This window comes from Chlorocebus sabaeus, chromosome 13, assembly GCF_047675955.1.
Source record: "Chlorocebus sabaeus isolate Y175 chromosome 13, mChlSab1.0.hap1, whole genome shotgun sequence".
In the NCBI taxonomy this organism is placed as follows: Eukaryota; Metazoa; Chordata; class Mammalia; order Primates; family Cercopithecidae; genus Chlorocebus; species Chlorocebus sabaeus.
The window spans coordinates 63,715,454-63,737,813 of NC_132916.1; the positions used below are offsets into that span (position 1 = coordinate 63,715,454).

General features: G+C 38.7%; 1 protein-coding gene across 1 annotated transcript in view; it reads left to right on the top strand.

The window, feature by feature from the left end:
* HECA (hdc homolog, cell cycle regulator) overlaps positions 1-5,769 on the top strand; it is a 45,801-nt gene extending 40,032 nt beyond the window's left edge. Inside the window, exon 4 of the mRNA XM_008006847.3 lies at positions 1,878-5,769. Coding sequence (XP_008005038.2) covers positions 1,878-2,042 — 165 coding nt within the window. The 3' untranslated portion in view covers positions 2,043-5,769. The remainder of the gene's footprint in view (positions 1-1,877) is intronic.
* Positions 5,770-22,360: the final 16,591 nt, after the last annotated feature.

Sequence of the window (22,360 nt, forward strand, 5' to 3'; positions counted from 1 at the left end):
TGTCTTGTAAGGTGTTTGAGGTTGTAATCCTTAAAGCACTACTAAAAGGAGGCATTGTCTCATGCTGTGAGAACATCTGAAATTTAGCTGTTAACAGAAAAAGAGGGAGGTATTCACATATGAAAACACAAATAACCTATAGAATCACAGGAGACAAAATCCTTGGAAATATCTTGCTTTATTTCCAAGTGCTTGGGAAAGAAAATAGCTTGTTACATAATTCCTTGATACTGTCATAGGCAGGAGAGAAATTTTTCTTTGCTCTAAAGTGTTCCAACCTGGTTTTGTAGTGCAAATAGCTGATACATACTTTATTAGTTACTGTACAGTTTTATGTCTTTAGCATTATGGCTTGATTTTTCTAAAGAGAATATCTTTACTATTATCAGTAGTTATTCACTGTAGCATTTTATGATAGTTATTATGCCTTAATGCCAGCTCATGAGAGAAACCAGAGGAAGTAGCTCCCCTCTGCACACACAGCGTGGAGGATTATCTTTTAAATTAAAGAAATAAGGAAGTGAAAGAACGTTTGAGCCTGTTAACTCAGAAGATTAGCACTGGAAAGGACCTGGGATCTAGACCAACCTCCTTATTTCCTCATACAATGGAGGCCTACAAACTTGGGATGTTTTACCCAGGTCGACGTACATTGTGTCACAGCCATGACCGCACCGTGTGACTCCTGTTCTGATGTTCTTTCTGATACACCATTGAAAGGCAATGAGATTATTTCCATGTCTTTAGGAAGAAAAACAGAACAGCATCCTGCCACACCCAGCCTCTTGGTATTCACCATGCACTGTATTTCTTCCTTAAAACAATTGAAGCCCAGACCTTTCTTTTCTGGCACCCTACTGAAATGGAAAATATGTTCGATTACTATTAATTTAAAAAAAATCTGTGAGGATACAAGTGTTAGACGCTACTAATGAATCAAGAGAAGTCATCAATAAGATGTAGCCAAAAATAAGCAATAATTGATTCTTAGAAAGGCATTACAGGGTGAAGACAGGTTTGCTCAGAATCACACTTTTAATCAGAGATATTACATAGTTAAAAGAGTGTTTATCGCAGGTTACAGAAAAGTAGTTCCTGCAGTGGTTGAGGATCAGCAGGCTGCTTTGGTTCACTCCAGCCTTGCTGCTTTCTAAGCGTGGTCTTGGGCATGGTGCTTTATCACATGTGCCTCAGTTGCATTATCTAAAAGTCAGCTAATACTACCTACCTCCCAGGAGTATTTTGAGAGCAAGTTGAGATTATACTTTTTAAGTACATTTTTTAAATGAGTCTAAATTTAGTCTGTTTTATTTATAATTTCTGGTTATTCACTTAAGTCCTGGACCCATTGCTGTAAGATTCCAGGACTGTGCTGTTAAGGAGAGGCTAGGCATGAGTGAAGATGCAGGGTGCTGAGAACTCCAGAAGCCTCAGACCAGCACCACACTTCCTGGATTGCTAATTTTACTTGAGTATCTTGGGAAATTTTATTTTTACATCAAAGAAAATGCAAGTTTTATATAGAGTAGAATGAAAAATGAAATTTCGAAGAAGTTTCGTGGAGGTTTGGGTGAGGGAAGTCAGCTTCAGCCACTCTCTTAAAATCCAGGGGAAGGGGTTTCTGATTGTTAGGGAACTTCAGTTAGGCAGTACTAGTTTAGAATTTTCTTCTCATAAGTAGGTGAAACAACTAGCAGTGCTGCATATCAGGAGAGAAGTTGGGAGTCTTTCAGGCATACCCTGTTTCCCTGTTTCTGGTAATAAACGGGATCCTTTACGAAGCCCTTGATCAGTTTCCCAGCATTTTGGTTTGGGTGGCTTTGACAAGTATTGGGTAGCGGAGGGGTGTTGTGGCTGATGGTGTCTGTTTCCCCCAGGCCCGCCTGAACTGTAAGCACTGTGGGAAGCCAGTGATCGACGTGAGGATCGGAATGCAGTACTTCTCAGAATATAGCAACGTCCAGCAGTGTCCACACTGTGGGAACCTGGACTACCACTTCGTGAAGCCATTTTCCTCCTTCAAAGTTCTTGAAGCTTATTGATGAAAGCTTTGTTTTAGTAATAGCTATTTTATTGATATTATTACTTTATTACATATCTTTTATAGGGAAACATTCTGTGACATTAATTTCTTTTCTAATTTAAAGGAGAGTTACTTTGTTGTATGTGTGCCACTGAAATAGGGGCTGCCCTTGCCCTGTCTTGATTCCCGAGTGTTAGTCTGTGGTTTTGACCAGAACCCAGATGGGTAATCCTGTGCATTTGGGTCGGGGTTCACTCTTACCAAGAGTCTTTGATGCAGCTTTAAGATGGTGGGGAGGATGGGGTGAATTTAGGAAAGGAATTTGTGGTTATAAACTAAGAGCTTGATAGGAGTTGGAAGGAAACGCTTACTAAAATGTTAACTTTCTAAAAACCTTCTTTTAGATCTTCCTTGGGCCTTTGGAAAAACATGTGACAAGTGAATGTAAGTCTGTGCCTGGAGAGCTAATAGTGCATTAGTCTATCCCAGCCTAGTGTTCTGCAGCACACATGGGCAGGCAGTTTACTCACACTGACAGGTGATCTGAAAGTGGCACAAGTGCTGTTTCTATGGCTATTGTAATTTGCCAATTCATTTTTCATGCTGAAAATAATATCCAAATTGTAAGACATATGAATGATACTAGTGTTGCAAATTATGTTTAGGTAAACTGACCTATAACAGAATATGTGAAATGAATTTGGAAATAATGCAAGAAGGCAGAACTCAATCATTTGAATTGTGTCTTTGAAGTTGGTAAAATAGCTCTTAAGGAGAACCCATGAATAACATGATTTGGGCAGTGATGATTTATTACAGGTTGCACTGTTGAAGTGTCATTTGGTGTCATATTCTTCTCACAGGTAAATCAGCCACAGAATCTAACTGGTGAGCTTCAGAACCAATAAGTGCCACACTTATTGTCCTCAAAATTACTGATGGCCATGTTTAACCCATTTAATTCTGAGTTTCCAAAATCAAAGATTTGACCTTAAGAGGGAAGGGAAAAAAAAGTATGAAAGGATGATGAAGAAAATAATTTTACTATTTCTTTTTTAAGTATGTTTTGGAAAATCAATGATTGTAATGCATAGCAGTACATTTGAAAAATAGACCATTCTAAAAAGCCCATGATACCTTACTGTTGATGAAAAAAGATGATCATATATCTAGAACTTGATTAGTCAGAGCATTGGGCATTCCAAAATACAGCCTTTGGTTCAGTAGATTTTAATGCTTTAAATAGACTGACATCCCATACCCTTACAGAATTGGAATATGATTTCTCAAAAGTTAATTTCATAATTTCATGTATGATGTGCATATATGCTAAAAATGCTGAAAATCATTTTATGAATAGCCAAATTTGGGGTTGATGTGAACATTTTATATTATTCATTTGGTTTATACCTTTTTTTTTTTTCCCTGTGTGTTTTTTTCTTTTCAGAAGTATTTAGGCAATACTGCAAGTGAGTTTCAGTTCTTTTTTTCTTTTTTCTTTTTTTGAGATGGAGTCTCGGTCTGTCACCCAGGCTGGAGTGTGGTAGTGCGATCTTGGCTCACTGCAACCTCTGCCTTCCGGGTTCAAGCAGTTCTCCTGCCTCAGCCTCCCAAGTAGCTGGGACTACAGGCACATGCCACCACCCTCGGCTAATTTTTTGTATTTTTAGTAGAGACAGGGTTTCACCATGTTAGCTAGGATGGTCTAGATCTCCTGACCTTGTGGTCCACCCGCCTCGGCCTCCCAAAGTGCTGGGATTACAGGTGTGAGCCACCGCGCCCAGCCGAGTTTCAGTTCTATATGAAGTATTTGATGTTGTGTTTGAAACAACGCAGCATTAAAGAACCAATGTTATTGACTAATAGTTTTTATCTTTCAGTTTGGATGATTTGGTTTGCTGCATCTAGGTTAGTGTTTGATCATCTGAAAAAACTTTTCAGTGGGAAGAAATGCATAAAATGCCTATAAGAGGTAGAAAGTCATTGAACTGACAGTGTTTGATGCAACTAAAGGAGGAGGATTGTAAGACATAGCTTTCTGCAAACTTGTCTTTAATGCACAAAGCTGTAGTGGTGAATTAACTATTTCCTTATTGATTCTCTCATGTACCCAGATGCAAAAAGTGCTAAGTTTCTCTTGTCCTCGTAATACCATTTGGATTTTATTTCTGAATTTAAATAGTAAAATATTGATGATGCTGATCTTTAACGCACCTAAAATTTTATAGTGAAACCTGCTTTATATTGTTGTTCTGAAGCTTACAATTGACCTATACATTGCATTCAGCAAGCTCCTGAATTTAGAACTACTGTCGGTGTAGTGTATGCTGTGTTCCATGTTGCCTTTTTAGATGGTTTTCTAGCCCCTGAACAATAAATAGGATGAGGTTTTACTGTAATTGGATAAAGTTTACTCTTGGACATTATTTCAATGCTAAATTAAGGATACTATGGATGTCTTCAGTTACTTAAAGAGAAAATAATGAGAGCATGAAGCATATCTGAGAATATCTTTCGCCTTTAAGGCGATTCATTCTTGTCTAGAGGGAAAATTTGGTTGATTTGGGAATAAAGTATAATTGAGTATTCAACACCATGAAGATAAATCTTATTTTGGAAATCTACTGACCTTAATACCCCAAGCTTGCCCTGAATACTTTGATTGGAATTGGAATATATCAAAAAAGGTTATTATTTTTGTTGTAGTTAGGATACTAAAACAATATTAGTTACCCAAGAGATCCAATTTCTGTTTTTCTGATGAACAGTGTTCAGTAAAATGAAGCAGTCATTTCACATAAGAGTGACTAATAATTTCAAAGTGTTTTTTCGTCTACTCTTAATATTTTTTAATTATTTATTTTTAAGAGTTTTATACCTTGAACAAATACAGTGATCTGCTTTAGTTTAGTGAGAGTACAATTTCTGATTGATTGTTTTCTCTTCAGGCCATCTCACCTCTTCATTCTCTTGTTACATTTGAAGCAGTTGATATAATGGGTTTATACTTTAAAAGAGATATAGTGCCATGAAGTTGGGGAGTTGGGTGGATTTTCCTCTTCTAGTTACAGAGGAGCTTTCCTCAAATGCCCTTTAACTTCTAGGTTTTGTGCAAGAAGTTCATTTTCTGAGTAAAAGTTATTTTCATATATGTTGGGGGAAAATTAACTCATCAAAAAAGAATCTTATTAGGTATTTGAACTCTGAAACTAACAGATAAGACTTATATGTACCTTATTAGAGCACCAAAACTAATTTGCTAAAATCTTTTGTTTAGTCCTGCAAGACTGATGCTTAATACACAGTCTGTTCTCCTGTGTCTAGGTCAAGAACTACAGTTTGCTTTTCTGTTTTGTATCCTGATAGCAGCTGTTGAGTGACTTTCATTGAAGATTGGGAAGGAAGTGAGGAGAAAGTGTTCTTGTTTAGTGTTTTATTTCCTATAATAGGATGCTGCCTAACCCAGTTCATCTTTATGTCCTGTTCACTAAATATTCCAGGTAATTGAAAGAAAATAAAATGGATGGGCTCCATTAAAACCAGCTCAAAAATAAATTCTTGTCAGTAAAGATTTCTTGTCAAGATGTCTTGGATTGCACTTTTGTTGAGGAAAGATAGTGTAAATAGTTAAAGAATGTGGATAAAATTGAAACATTTGGTTGTGGAATTGTGTGTGGTTTTAGAGGGTTTCTGTTTGTGAAATGTATGTATTAAAAATAATAAAATTCCAGAAACTTAACATTGTACTCTGTCTTTAGTTTGTCACTTTATTTTTCATTGGGATTTTTGAGCAGTGGGATTGTCTGGTCAGAATAAGATGAAGAGAAAGCTTTCTGAGGTTTTGATCGCTATTCAGATAACCATTTCAAAGTCACTCCTGCAGCTAATAAAAACTACCAACTTTTTATGTTGCTTACAAGTCATGTATCACATGTAAACTCACTTTGCAATAAAAGCTTTCTGTATAACAAAGTTGATTCTATATGAATAGTCCAAAATTGTTGTTCTGGTTTTAGGGAATTCTATTGGATAGATGGTATAGTGTTAAAGATGAGATATACCCCAAGATCAACCACCCATAGCCACATAACCAAAACTTAAGTCATCCTGATTTCCCTGAAATGCTAGTTCTAATCAAACAAAACAAAATGCAAGGCCTTGTCGGCATGATTTGGTGAAATCAAACTTACTAGCTACAGTAGTCCCCCCTTATCTGCCATTTTCTTTCTGCAGTTTCAGTAACCCATGGTCAACCTAAATGGAAAATTCCAGAAGCAATTCACATGGTTTAAATTGTGCACCATTCTGAGTAGCATCATGAAATCTCAAGTCCTGTGCCACCCTGTCCATCAGGCGAATCATCCCTTTGTCCAGTGGATCCATGCTGTAGATGTCCCATGCCTATTAGTCACTTCAGAGGCTGCTAGATGAGTCCTGGTATTGCAGTGCTTGTATTCAGGTCACCTTTATTTTACCTAAAAATGACCCCAAAGCGCAAGAGTAATGCTGGTGTACTCATACACTTATTCTGTGTTATCACTGGTCATTGTTGTTAATCTTTTACTGTGCTTAATTTATGAACTTTATCATAGGTATGAATGTATAGGAAAGGTCTTAGAAAGGATCCCCTAAGGATAAGGGTGTGCCTACTGTGTAGACAAATCGACAACTGGTCTGCTTTTCTTATAAAGAATGTTAACATGTAATAGCCAGTTATAAAAGAGGGTGAAGATACTTTCTCCCTTATGTTTTATAAATGGTGCTGTAACTGCCGTGCGCAGACTTCTAACCATTTTGGTTTGAGGTCTCCAAGTTTGCCAACTGTTCTTTTGTATGCACAATAAACATACAATTTTAAAATTTGATCTGATTTTATTTTTGACAATAGATTATTCTACAGATGTTTTTGTTTCCTAGGCCTGTAACGATTTTCATAATGAAAAGACTTCATCGTATGCTTCTTCATTGTAAGCAAAGAGAAAACAGTCATTGAACAGACGTCTTGCTGACTTCATATACTGTGATCAAGAATAGTTTATCCTTAAATCTCCTTGTCCTCTTCAATTCAAATGTCATTCTTGACCAACGGATTGAAATCCACAAACATTAGAACACAAGATAAGTTGGGGAAACTGGGTAAAGAAAGTCTTGAGTCTGCCAGTGGATTCAAAGCCTGTGTTGCTACTTACTAATGCAAATGTCTGAGGCATAAATTTTATTTTATTTAAAGCCTTATAAAAGACTTGGGATATGATTTCTACTGATGTAATTTATGGTCAGCAAAATTCCTTTGAAATTTTAAGGAAAGTATAGTTCTTACTGCAGAAGGAAAAAAGTTGCAGAAAAAAATGAAGTTAAATGGTGGTTGGTAAGCATTAAGTTTAATGGAAGAAAATTCTTTCTTCTTCTTGGTGCTTTGTGTTACTTTAGATCTCGCTTATATTGTTTTGAGTTAAATTTGGCAAATCCAGCAGCAATTAGATTGCTAATTATGTAGGCTGTTAAAGGGTTAAATTTTCAAAGGGGGAAAAATTCTTGAGCTTTTCTTCTTTTTTCTGCTCTCTCAAGTCTACAGTGAGGTAAACCTTACCTGCTGAATGTGAACTACCTTTGAGGACAATAAAGTGCTGTACAGATGTAATAGTTGAAATAGTAATTATTTTTAAGGCATATTTTTCTTTAGTGGAAACTTTTAGCATTGTGGTAGTTATACTAGCTCTACCTGGCATTGCTAAGCCTCAGAAACAGCAAAAGTAAAAATAAAGCAGTTTGTCTCATGAAGTTCAGTAAAACACTGGTTACATTCATCAGTGTTCAAATGGAATTGGCTACCATAGCACCATTTCTTGGTGATAAGCACCATCTTAAGCGGTTCTGTTACACTTGATTAAAAATTTAGATATCTAAATCAAGCATAGAACTGTCTAATTGTAATTCCTAATAAACCCAGTTATTCTAAGAGTGAGAAAGTCATAGCCATAACAGTCATAGAATTTAGATGTGTCAGAATTTGGAGCAAGGGCTATGCTTTTTGTTTTACCCACACGGTAAATGTTTGTTAAATTTCATTGACAATTTTACTCATTTTAGAGGTGAACTGAAGCCCAAACAAGTTACATCTAAATAAATTCACATAGTTAATGACTAAGTAGGAATTCAACCTGGATTCCCACTCCTAGTCCTCAAAGTGAGATTCGGTAACATATTCAGGTAGCTAACTCTTGCTCAGAAGTAGAGAATCCATGAGCTTTCTTCAGTTTTCCCTTCTGTTTTCTGTTACCATTTGCATACTGGCCACCTTTAGCATATTAATTGTCAGATCTAGACATTAGTAGCCTGAAGAGATCGTTGCCAGTTGTCCATGTTACTTTTGAAGCTGTTTTAAATGTGAACTTTAGATCCTGAAGTTAATTTTTTTGTTGTTGCTTTCATTTCGTGTTTACTGATATCATTTTCTGATGCTAAGGGTAAGAAATCGGGGGGCCTATATGAATGGCACTTAGACTTGCTATAAAGGAAAGAAAATGTCAGTTACAGCCATGTACACTTTTACCAGATATGTAAATAAGATATCTAACCTGATGTTGACTAAAGAAAAAATATCAACCTTTTAAAGAATTAAAGTTAGTTTTATTCAGAAGTCTTACTGAAGACTAGGCTGAGGCCTGTAGCCCAGGAGCAGCCTTTGAGAGAGGTTCTGCCAGGCTGCTCCAGCACAGATACTTCAACCCACTGCTTATATACAGATGCTGGAGGTTCGGTACATGCAAAATCACATCAACGTTTGGGTGTAAGAGTACACCTGGTTATAGATTACAGAAGTATAATCACGAAGCCTGTCAGACATTGTATGTCAGAAAAGGCAAGGACTAGGGTCATTTATCTTTTGAAGAATATAGTGACCAGGCAAGAGACATGGAGGACCGTCTACTAGTACTGCATTGTCCTCAAAGTATCCTTTCGGAGAGCTGCACATCGTCGTGGAGTCAGCAGCTTTGTGAAATTATGTTAGCAAGCAGAAATGAGCAGACATGGCTACTTATGTTTGCTACTTTTGTCTCCTAGGAGGTTGGGTGTAATACACAAACATGGAAGGAGAAGTGTCTGGACATTGTACAGAGCAGTGAGTCCCCAGAAATAAGTGAGAGGAGCCTTGTGGCTGTGGAAGTTACAGATATAGTCAATATCTGTATCTGGATGGGCACCTTGTTTTCAGTTGAAAAATAATTTGGGCTTGTGACAAGGCAGTAGACTTAAAAGCTATAGCCCATGCTTCAGCAACACAGGTGCCAACATAGAAGTAATTCTGTGAGGCCTAGCTGGGCCCTCTGCATAGGGGTGATGAGCACATTGGAAGCATCCCGTTTTAGAAAGGGGGGATGTACTTTCTAAAGGGAAAAATTTTGAAATCAATAGTTGTGTCTTTTAACCTCATCTTTTAATGCATTAATTTGTTGACATCTGTTCTCTTTTGTTAAGGTAGATGACTGCTTAAGGTGACATTTTCACAATCTACACCAGGAATTCATTTTATTCACTTGGGGATCTAGCTTTGAGTTATTTTTGGATTCAAACATGTCAAGCTGTCGGATTTGATAGCATTGATCTATCCAGTTTGGGCAGGCTTTTCCTTTTTGACTAACTTTTCTAACAGTTCCTCTAGGTGTGTTTAATTTTCAATTTCTCACAATCTTGTTAGAAGCCCTGGTATCCCAGACTTTTTAGGGTTGCTTAACTTGATTAGGGTTTATTGCAATTCCATAAGGTCTTGGAAAAAGTGCTGGTTACATGTTTCTCCTAAGGAATGACCATTTTTTATGGTTTAGGGGCTGTCCCTTGCTAATTAGCAGTGTTCTGAGTTACTGCCAAACCATTGGTTGAATGAGTGCTTTATGTCTTTTTGTTATTTTCATCACATTAACAAACTGCATATTTTTCTGAAGCTCTGATGACACTGCAGGTGATTGATGAGGGAAGTAAAGCCGGGTGAAGGATATAGGCTTGTGTTCCTCTGAGGTTCCAGAACCCCATGGTTCTAAAAAGAGAATGATTTGGGAAAGGAGTGGGATAGTGGGAGTCCTGGGGCTACTGTGAATATTTCAGAAAACTTAATGGAGATCACAAAGTTACCCACCACAAGACTGCACAGGACACCTAAAAGGTCAGTTTACTTTTGGCAGGAGTTACAGCAATCTTGGTTATCAAGCTGCTCAGAAACACTGGCAGTAGCATATGCCTTTGATGAATAATATATGAAAGCAAATGAATTACCTAATAAATGCAGTTTACTTTAAAGACATAAGTTTTCAAAACATAGGATAGAGTTGCAGCCAGGCATGGTGACTCAGCCTGTAATCCCAGCACTTTGGGAGGCCGAGGTGGGCGGATCACGAGGTCAGGAGATGGAGACCATCCTGGCTAACACGGTGAAAACCCATCTCTACTAAAAATATGAAAAATTAGCCAGGCGTGGTGGCGGGCGCCTGTAGCCCCAGCTACTTGGGAGGCTGAGGCTGGAGAATGGCGTGAACCCCGGGGGTGGAGCTTGCAGTGAGCTGAGATCGCCCCAGTGCATTCCAGCCTGGGCAACAGAGCGAGACTCCGTCTCAAACAAACAAAAAGACACACAAAAACATAGGATAGAGTCATATTGGGTTAAGGGTAGTCTTTGGTGATGGGAAAATGCCATTTAAACAAATGTCCTCCACTTTTTTCCTAGTCCTTTTTCTTCTACCTGTTGTGATAGTTTTGCCTATCTTATTTTATCCTTACCTGTCTCGCTCTGTTTCCTGCTTTGTCCTTTCTCATGTCCTTCCTGTTGCAACAAGTTTCTTAACCATTAGGATATAGTAAAAGCTCCTTGACAAACCCAGACATTTGTTAGTCAGCAAATCAAAAAAGAAGTTAGTTGAGAAAATAATTACCTACAATCAGCAAGAAGATCAACAAGTTGACCCTATAGTCAGTTGATTTTCGGCAAAGGTGCAGAGATAATTGAATAAAGGATAATGTAACAAATGGAGTTGGAACAATTTGATATGCATATGCAAAGATATATAAATAACACAATCTGGATCCATATTTACACCATATTTTTAAAACTAACTCAAAATGGATCAGATATAAATGTAAAATCCAAAAATGGGTAGATTAGATGTTATTAAAATTAAGAATTTCTCAAAAGATATTGTTAGGAGAATAAAAAGACAAGCCACAGACTGGAAGAAAAGGACTTGTATCCAGAATACATAAAAAGTTGCCCCAAAAAACATTTGAACAAACACGTTAACGGAAAAAGGAATGATGAACACATAAGGTACTCAGTATTGTTAGTCATTACGGAAATGCAAATTAAAACCACAATGAGGTGCCACTTCACACCCATTTTAATCACTGAAATTAAAAAGAATATCAAGTACTGGCAAAGATATGAAGTAACTGGGACTCTTACACTGCTGGTGGGATAGTTCCACAGTTTTCTTAAAAAGTTAAACGTGTGCCCATCCTATGTTCCATCCATTCCACTCCTGTGCATTTATTCAAGAAATGAAAGTATATGTCTACCCAAGGACTCATTCATGAATGTTTATAGCAGCTTTATTCATAATAGCCCCAAACAGAAACAATCCAAATAGCCATCAACAGAAGAATGAACAAAAGTACAATATGCAATTGTAGAGTACTACCCAGCAATAAAAAGGAACAGATTCTTCATACATGCATCACCATGGATGGACCTCAAAATAATTACATTGAAGTGAAAGAAGCCAGAGAAAAAGACTACACCCTATATGATTCCATTTATGTAAAGCTCTAGCAAATGCAAATGAATCTGGTGACAGATTGGTGGTTGCCTGGAGATGAGTGGAGGAATATTAATGAGAAGGGAAAGAAAACGATTGCAAAGGGCATGAGAGAATTTGGGGGTGACTGATGTTTTCATTATCTTGACTGTAGTGATGGTTTCCCAGATGTAGACATCTGTCAAACTTATTAAATTGTATATTTTAAATATGTTTGTTCTTTGTCAATTATACCTCCAGCAGCTAGAAAAAAATACCCTCTTCTCCCCCCTGCACCTCCCTACCCAGGATAACTTGTATATCATAAACATTTTATTTATATGTAAATCAGTAATACACTTTCATTTGACAGATTTGGTTCTTTAACTAGACCCTCTAGTTGTAGGACTACACTTTCCTGCAAAACCTTCGTTTATGATGCACTCTAAGAATGCTTCCCATTTGGTTCTTTAAAGTGGAAGTAGAACTTAATGATACATGAGAAATACTATAAATGCAGAACCTCTCTTGACTTGTAGGATTTCCATTTTTATAATCTTTTGCTGTTTTTTTCCCCCATGTTTAATTCGGTATTTTGTGTATATGATTTGCCTCATCTGCTCAAAGCATCCTACTGAGTTATTGAAACAGTATTTTCTTTTTATAATTATATTTCATTGGTTTATGCTCTGTTTTATTAAATTACATCATTGCAATGGCAGACATAACTGTGGCATAAGCAAGTTTGGGAATAAACCTGAGTAACTTTTGGTAAGTACACAACTCTGCTGGGGGAAACCATATGAGATGGTGCCTGATAGCGAGGAGGATCCCGGCTCCCGGCTCCCAGCATTCATCTGGCCAAGGTCATTCATCACCATGTGGCTTTACAAAGCAATTTAGAGGCAGTTAATTGCTGGATTGGTTAAGGAAAGGTTGATTGAGAGAAGATTCTACTGCTCAAGCTCATTTAAATCCTTACTTCCCTCACCGGTAAATATTGAGAGTCCCTACCTGGGGATGTTAAATGAAATAATATAAATAAAGTGTTTAGTGCAGTCACTGGCATGGAGGAAGTGCCAAAGATGTTCCATATTAGGATCATTTATGTTATTTCTGGAAGCATACTTACGTTAGGGTAAGATTGTCTGACTCAACACTTTTATTTTACGGATGAGGAAAATGGCTCAATGTTAGATGGCCTTTTCCATCACCAACCAGTTGGTAACCCCTAAGAAAGCTTCCCAGGGGCCTTCTTACTAAGAGGCTCCTGAAGAGTTCTCCAATAGCAGTGGAGGAATTGCAGACCCTGTGTCACGGATACAGCAGTTCTGAGAGCTACTTTGCTTTATGTCTCTCAAATCGATGGGTGTGTTGACAAAAAGGGAGATAAAACTAGGCCTCAGTGAGGCAGTGAGATGAGAAGAGGGTTGAGAAGGTTGTGCAACTGGTAGGCAGATAAAATCTGTCTTAATAAGGAATAGAAATTTTGTGAAAGCCATATTTGTTTTTCCCTACTTGGGTCAACTTCAAACTGAGACCTGAGCTCAAAAACCTATTTCTTCTTTGGTTGGAAAAATGATCCATTTAAGCTGCCCATCAGTTATACTGGTTTGTTTGTTTTTTTCATCTGAAGTATGCCTGTAAACTATGGCATCCAAACTCCTGAGTTAGTGCAGTGAATGTCACCAACAATAATGCACGGAATGCGATGGAAGCAGATTATGGTCATTCTGTGCTGGCCAGGATCATGCCTTCTAGCATTATCAATGCCTTCTAGCATTATCCTGGTCTTATGTGTCTTGGGCAGTGTTAGAGTCTCGATGTTTCTGTCTCCCCCAAATTCTTATGTTGAAATACCCAAAAGGTGGTCACGTTAGGAGGTGGGACCTTTTGGAGGTGATTAGATCATGAGGGCCAAACCCTTATGAATGGAATTAATGCCCTTCTGAAAAAGACCCAAAGGAGCTTGTTTGCACCTTCCACCATGTGAGGACACAGCTAGAAGGTGCACCTATGAGGAAGGTGCACCTCAGCAGACCTCGAATCTGCCAGCACCTTGAGCGTGGACTTCCCAGGTTCCAGAACTGTGATCAACAAATTTCTACTGTGTTTAAGTTATCCATTCAAAAGTATCCTATTGTAGCAGTCTGAATGGACTGAGACAAGGGCTCTCAGTTGCAAGACACACCTGCTGAAATGCTGCAGGGTTGCTAAACCCTGACAGGCATCTGAACTCATTCAGCCAACCAGGGCCAGTGCGATGCATGGCAACAGTGCTGGACTCAGACAGGAAGTCTGGGTTTGAATTGTGATTCACATACTCAAGCAAATCACTTAGCCTTTGGATCATGTTTTCTATTACAGCATGAAAATGCAAATACCTTATTTCTGATATTCATAGGGAAATCTAATGAATTATTCATCTAAAATAATTTATAAACTTTTCACTAAGAAATAGGCATGAGGAATGATTAAGACACCTTTGATCTTTAGTGATAAAGAGTTGTCTCAGGCCGGATGTGGTGGCTCACGCCTGTAATCTCAGCACTTTGGGAGGCCAAGGTGGGCGGACCACCTAAGGTCAGGAGTTCAAGACCAGCCTGGCCACCATGGCGAAATCCTGTCTCTACTAAAAATACAAAAATTAGCTGGGCGTGGTGGCATACTCCTGTAATCCCAGCTACTCGGGAGGCTGAGGTAGGAGAATCGCTTGAGCCTGGGAGGTAGAGGTTGCAGTGAGCCAAGATCATGCCACTGCACTCCAGCCTGGGCAACAGAGCAAGACTCTATTTCAACAACAACAACAACAACAAAAGCTGTCCTACCAAATTTAGTCTTTTCATGTGACATGCTAAATGCTATTCAATTCAGCATTTATTGAGCACATGAACACATGTTATGTCCAGAGGCTAAAAGGTACCATATCATTTGTTCAGAAATCTGATCATTTTCGATACCTATGAACCTCTTTAAAAAACGTGAGCCAATTTTTTTTTTTTTTTTTTTTTTTTTGAGACGGAGTCTAGTTCTGTCACCCAGGCTGGAGTGCAGTGGCACAATCTCAGCTCACTGCAAGCTCTGCCTCCTGGTTTCAAGCAATTCTCCCTGCCTCAGGCTCCTGAGTAGCTGGGATTACAGGCGTGTGCCACCACACTCAGCTAGTTTTTGTATTTTTAGTAGAGAAAAGGTTTTACCATGTTGGCCAGGCTGGTCTCTAACTCCTGGCCTCAGGTGATCTGCCCATCTTGGCTTCTCAAAGTGCTGGGATTACAGGTGTGAGCCACCGCACGGGGCCCCAGATTTTAATTTTGAAGTGGTGGTGGTGTTCCAGGAGAGATGACAAGACTCCTGGTGGTATAGACACCTAAAATAGTTCTTGCTGAGAATTGCTGGTTCATCTGTGATCTACCCTAATATGAAATTTTAAATGTAGATTATTTTTAAAAAATCTAATTGAAATTCTGACAAAGCATTTGACTTATAAGGTTTGCATTTTTATATTAAGAATTTTATTGAAACTGAAAAATTTCTGAAAGAGAAATTTCACTCCTAACGTCCCTCATTTACATTTTTGTTAGATTTATTAATGCATATGTAGCACTTTGTATGTATGCAGGGAAGCAAGAGTTTTTTGAAAAATTGTGTTGGAATCTCAATTGTTTTCCAGATTTCATTTTTTTTTTTTTTTTTTTTTTGAGACGAAGTCTTGCTCTGTTGGCCAGGCTAGAATGCAATGGCACGATCTCGACTCACGGCAACTTCCGCCTCTAGGGTTCAAGTGATTCTTCTGTCTCGGCCTCCTGAGTAGCTGGGATTACAGGCGTGTGCCACCACGCCTGGCTAATTTTTTGTATTTTTAGTAGCGACAGGGTTTCACCATGTTGACCAGGCTGGCCTGGAGCTCCTGACCTCAAGTGACCCACCCACCTCAGCCTCCCAAAGTGCTGGGATTACAGGCGTGAGCCACCACTCCCGGTCCAGATTTCTTTAGCCTGGTATTCTATGTAGGTGGGATATAACCTGTGGTTCTTTAGAATTGGGGTTTTAACAGTAAGCAATCATATGATGTATAGTGTAAGAAGCACTAATGTTTTATTATAGCTTTTAGGGTAAAAGCATTGTAAAGGAGGTGACAGGCATATTCTGTTGCCAGAAAGTTTATGATTTCTCTTTTGATGTTTTTCATGTTGCATGTTTGAATTTGCATTAATTGAAAATTTTAAGAAAACATCTAGCTAATTAAGCTACATGAGAAAGCTTTATTCAAAACTGCTAAGCATTAAAATTCAAAAGTGATGATTTTATCTAAGAAGAACATTTAAAATAGTCAAATTGATGTTTTTTATTATTAGAACTGCCTCTATATTGAGGTTAGAGCAAGTAATTTGGCACTTAGTTTTCTTGGTTTACATATAATTTTAATTAACAAGATATTAATTATGAGTCTGAGGATTTCAGAATTTATTATTAAACCCAAAAGAAAGGATGTAAGAAAGGTATGAAATAAATGGAGTTCTCAACTTGTAGAGATGTGCTCTTTTTGAAAATATAAACTTCCAGGTCAGATTTCCAGTTTGGGTCAAGGAAGTAAGCTTTCACCTCTTCAAAGACAATATTGTCTTTGCAGCTGTGGGGGTTTGTGGAGAGAGAGGTCAGAGCCAGATGAAAACAGAGTTTTATAGGATCTATGTCAGCATTTAGCAAGGTTGATCTTGTCGAGCATGAAGTCACTCAGATGGGGCATACAGAGATATTGCTAGCATGAAGTCACTCAGATGGGGCATACAGAGATATTGCTAGCTGTTGTACTGTGGAAATCACGTGATGGGATTCCAGGTAAATATCACTCCAAGTAGGCCCTCCTCTAGGGCAGGGACTATGTCTTTGACAACTTCTATCCATAATGCTTACTATAGGGCTGTGCCCATTAGCTGTCTGTCAAACAAATGTGCTGGCAGCTGTGGGGAATTCAGATAATTTTCTTTCCTAGTTTTGTGTTTTTGGTGGCTACTACCCTGGGGATTCCTTTCAGAAAACCAAATGTCAAAATATTAACCGTAAAGAAAATACCTGGATCATAAGAACTGACTTCATATCTTACACATTTAGAATAAAAGTGATTCTTAGTCTGTTCAGGCTGCTATAACAATACCTTAGACTGGGTAACTTATAAACAACAGAAATGTTTTATTTACAGTTATAGAGGTTGGGGAGTCTAAGATCAAGGTACCAACAGATTTTGTATCTGGTGAGGGCCTGTTTCTTTTTTCTTTCTTTTTTTTTTTTTTTTGAGATGAATCTTGCTCTGTTGCCCAGGCTGGAGTGCAGTGGTGCAATCTCGGCTCACTGCAACCTCCGCCTCCTGGGGTTCAAGCCATGCTTCTGCCTCAGCCTCCCAAGTAGCTGGGATTACAGGTGCCCATCACCACACCGGGCTAATTTTTGGTATCTTTAGTAGAGACAGGGTTTCGCCATATTGGCTAGGCTGGTCTGGAACTCCTGACCTTGTGATCTGCTAACCTTGGCCTCCCAAAGTGCTGGGATTACAGGAGTGAGCCACCACACCTGGCCAAGGGCCTGTTTCTTATAGATGATGTCTTCTAGCTGTGTCCTCACATGGCAAAGGTGTGAACAAAGCATACTTGGACTTCTAAGGGCACCAAACTCATTCTGATTAGATCAGAATCCTGATAATCTAATGGCCTCCCAAAAGGCCCCACCCTTTCTGTTGTTTTTTGCTTGCTTTTCTCTTCTTTTCACAGGTGTTGAAGGTCCCACCTCTTAAAGCCATCACCTTGGGGCTTAGAGTTTCAACATATGAATTTGGAGGAGGAGGCACAAACATTCAGACCATAGCAGTGCTCCTGTGTGGGATTATTTAAGTAGTTAAGATTAAAAAGTTAGAAAATGGCAGAAAAAGAAGGCACCTTAAAAATCCTGTTTCCCAATCCCTGTACTGTATAGAAAGGGGGACAGATACAAGAACTGCTTAGAATCAAGACCTCTAGAGCTGTGTCATTCAGTACAGCCGCCTAGCCACATACTGCCATTCAAATGAAGTTTAATTTTTTTAAATTAAAAATCCAGTTTATCAATTGCACTAATGATATTTCAAGTTCTCCATAGTCACATGTGGCTAGTGGCTACCATATTGGACAGCAGCCATTATACAACGTTTCAGTTACTGGAGAAAGTTCTATTGGGCAGTGCTGGGCTAGATTTTTTTCGCCAAAATCTTTCCTCTCTGCTGTGAAAACCTTAATGAGTGGGCTCCGAATGATTAGCCCTTAACACTGTTTCACAGATTTCAATAAATGAATGAAAATTAGAAACAATGTATGGAATATTTCTGTTACTTATTCATTTTTGGTTACCCCGGGTGTGGGGTGGTGTACCTGGGAGACTCCGGGAGTTGTGTTGAGTTCATTCAGACATCAATGGCCTTAAATAAGCAACCACAGGGACGTGAGACAGAATGGAAAAGGGCACACCTGGCCTCCTAAGAAACACAACGCTAATTTCAGGTCTGTGTCAAGCGAAAGTAACTTCCCAAAGCTAGAGTTCCTAACATCCCTGCTCAATTTATCCTCTTCTGTGAGCAGTTAAGCATACAGTTAATTCATTTTTTAATAACCTAATATTAATGGCTATTTTTGAGTTGATAATCCCTTATGAACCTTCATTGGACTTAATCCAAGATGATTTTTCTTTGTTGAGTGGTTCTCATAGATCACAGTACTAATTGGATTATTCTAAGTATAACAGTGAAATAAGTGGAGGCTGAATCTTGGTTTTTTACTTCTGATTTATTTATTCAACAAGTTAACAATTTGGGAACCCTCTGGAGTCACAAGTCTTGCAGACATACTTGATGGCTTAATGCCAGCTGAAGACTGTAAACTGAGCGCATCAAGGAAAATAAAATCCTTGAATACAGTTTTGGATCAAGAAGCCAGCTCTTTAAAGCTATTAATTAAATGTCGCCTTCTTATGAAGCCTACCCTGACCACACTATTTAAATTGCAACCCTTTGGGCTCCTTTTCAATGACACGTATAACCTTCTGTCACATTTAGCATGCTTATTGTTTATTGTGTGTCTCTTCCCACTGAAATCTAAGCCTGTTAAGGACATGAGTATTTGTTTGATTTGGGGGAGTCTATTTCACTGATAGATACCAAGTATCTAGAAGAGTGCTTGTCACGTAGGAGATGCTCAAGAAATAGTCATTGAATGCATGAATTGAGTGAATACGATCACAAAGAGTGATTGTTTTTACTTGATCACTCCATTAAAACTACTGTTGTGGGTCGGGCACAGTGCCTCACGCCTGTAATCCCAGCACTTTGGGAGGCCAAGGCAGGCGGATCACGAGGTCAGGAGATTAAGACCATCCTGGCTAACACGGTGAAAATCCGCCTCTACTGAAAAAAAAATACAAAAAATTAGCTGGGCATGGTGGCGGGCGCCAGTATTCCCAGCTACTTGGGAGGCTGAGGCAAGCGAATCACTTGAACCTGGTAGGCGGAGGTTGCAGTGAGCCGAGATTGCGCCACTGCACTCCAGCCTGGGCAACAGAGGGAGACTCCGTGTCAAAAAAACAAAACAAAACAAAACAAAACCAAAAACCTGCTGTGAAGATGACTGGTGACCTCCATGTGTTAAAACCTGTGGTCATTTCTCAGTCCTCATCATACTTAAATTCTTAAAAGCTTTTAATACAATAACTTCCTCCTTTAGGACTCCATGTGTTGCTCCTCCTAACTTACTGGCTAGCTCCTTCTCAATTCCTCCTTAAGTGGTCCTTCTTCCTCTCCCAGTCTCAACAGTGGAATACTCCAGTGCTCGGTCTTTGACCCTCTCCTTTTTTTTGTCATTGTCTTGGTGATTTCAGTCTGTCTCACAGCTTAAATCACAACCGTATAGTGAAGACTCCTAAATTGATACATTAAGCCTAGAGTTCTCCTTTAAACTCTAGACTGTATTAGTTTGAAAACAACCTCCAAATGTCAGTGGCTGAAACAAACATCTATTTCTTGCTCATGGGTTTTCAGCTCAGCTGCGTCTCAGCTCCAGGCTGTGGATTGGGTTTACATGTTCTCCGTTTCGTAAGTGGATCTCTTTGCCGATCTTCTTGTTCTGGGATCCCAGGCCAAAGGCACTATCTGTATCTGGTCTGTGCTATTCTGTTGCACCAGAGAGTAGGAACGAGAGGGCAGGTGGAAGTTTTTGATGCTTCTAAACATGGCATATGTCACATCTTCTCACTTTTTTTTTTTTTTTTTAAGATGGAGTTTTGCTCTGTCACCAGGCTGGAGTACAGCGGTGTGATCTCGGCTCACTGCAACCTCCGCCTCCTGGGTTCAAGCAATTCTCCTGCCTCAGCCTCCTGAGTAGCTGGGATTATAGGTGCCCACCACCACGCCTGGCTAATTTTTATATTTTTAGTAGAGACGGGGTTTCACCATGTTGGCCAGGATGGTCTTTATCTCTTGTCCTCATCACCCACCCGCCTCAGCCTGCCAAAATGCTGGGATTACAGGTGTGAGCCACTGTGCCTAGCCCATCTTCTCACATTCTATTGGTCAAAGCATGTCACATGGCCAAGACCAAAGTCAATGAGACAGGAGTATACTCCACCAACTGGAAAGGGAGTGAATGATTTTGAATAACAATACAGTCTCACAGAATATTTATTAGACATTTCAGACTTAGCATGTCCAACATTGAGTTCTTGATCTTTCTCTCCAAACTTGCTCCTTCTACATTCTCCCCCATTTCAATTACTGACAACTCCAATTGCTTAGACCAGAACTTTTGGAATCATCCTAAATTCTTCTTTTTTTGTATTCCATACCTAAACTTTTAGAAAATCCTGACAATTCAATCACCAAAATATGTTTAGAATTCAACTACCTCACACAACTCAGCACTACTGCTTGATACGAGTCATTGTCTCTTGCTTATCTTATTGCAATAGACTTTCATTTGATCCAACTGCTTCTGCCTTGGCCTCTCAATGTATTTCCATCACAACAGCCCTGTCTGCAAAACTGCATAATGTTTTCCTTTCAGAGTAAAAGTCAAAATCCTTGAAATGGCCAACAAGAATCTACATGTTCCAGTCCCCAATTACTTCTGTAAACTCTTAGGGAAGTGTTACTACTCTTTCCCTTGCTTGCTCTGTCTCAGTGAGGTCTCCCTGCTATTCTTCTAACATACCAGGCATGTTGCCACTTGTATTTGTTTTCTCTCACTGCTGTAACAAATTACCACAAACACAGTGGCTTAAAACAACACAAACTTATTATCTTACAGTTCTGTAGTCAGAAGGCTGACACAGGCCAGGTCTTGCTGTGCTAAAATCACAGCGTTCGCTGGGCTTCATTCCTTTCTCAAGGGCCTTCAGGGAGAATTTGTTTCCTTGCCCTTTCCAATGCCTGGAGGTCATCTATGTTTCTTGGTTCATGGCCCCTTCCCCCATCTTGAATGCCAGCAAGGGTGGACTGAGTCCTTCTCACACTGCATCACTCTAACCTCATTTTCTGTCTCCCATGTCTACTTTGTAAAAAATTTAAAACATTTTATTTTGCAAGTTTTATAGAAACAACATTTATTATCATTCCTTTCACTTGGTAGTTTTATGATAGTTACATAATGTAAAGAAAACACAATGATTATTTTCACCTAGGCCCATGTAAGATATCCCTAAAATTCCTCAAAATTTACCCCAGTGTGCCACATATTTTCATTTTCTATATGTGACATCGATGTGAAGTCTGAGAAGCCTGTGCATAGCTAGCGTGTCTAACATGGAATTATCCAGAATATGTGCAGTACATTTGAATAAAATTCAAGAGATACCTTCATCCAAATATTGTGAAAAATTTCAAAAGAACCAGAAAAACCGTGACAGATTTACATGAGGTCCATCTTTACAAAATTGTATTGAAAAATAATTCTATCACATTAAAAAGTTAAACCACAAAACTGAAGACAACCTAATGTAAACAAAGCGATCACAAATGATAAACTTCAAGCTGATGCCATAATTGTAGTTGTATGGTTGAGAAAATATTGGATATTAAAAGCCCAATGATTACTTTGTATGCTAACCCGAGTTATTTCCTTCAATAATGGTTATATTGAGGAACTGGTCAATTTTCCTTTTGTTCTTCTGCTTGTTTTCCTGTTTTCCCCAAATATGTCTGCTGAGATGAACTAAAGAGGACATTTTTCCATCATGTTCTCTAAAAATCTATCAGATGGGATCTCCTAAAGAATCCAACAGAAAGAATACTCTTCTAGGAAATTGCTGATGGTCTCTAACCACTCTACTATGAATGACACCAGACCTCAAAACTAACATTGAAAATGCACAGGTAAGACGTAATAGTTGTCAGCAGCAAATATTTTCTTTGGGGAGGAAAGGCTGAGATAAGAAAAAAAGGAAAGGAATCTACCATATAGGCTGCAGTAATCTTAAATGCTCCAATTAAGCCATATAATAAGTCTTCCATGGATTAGAGATACATTAAAACGTATTTGAAACA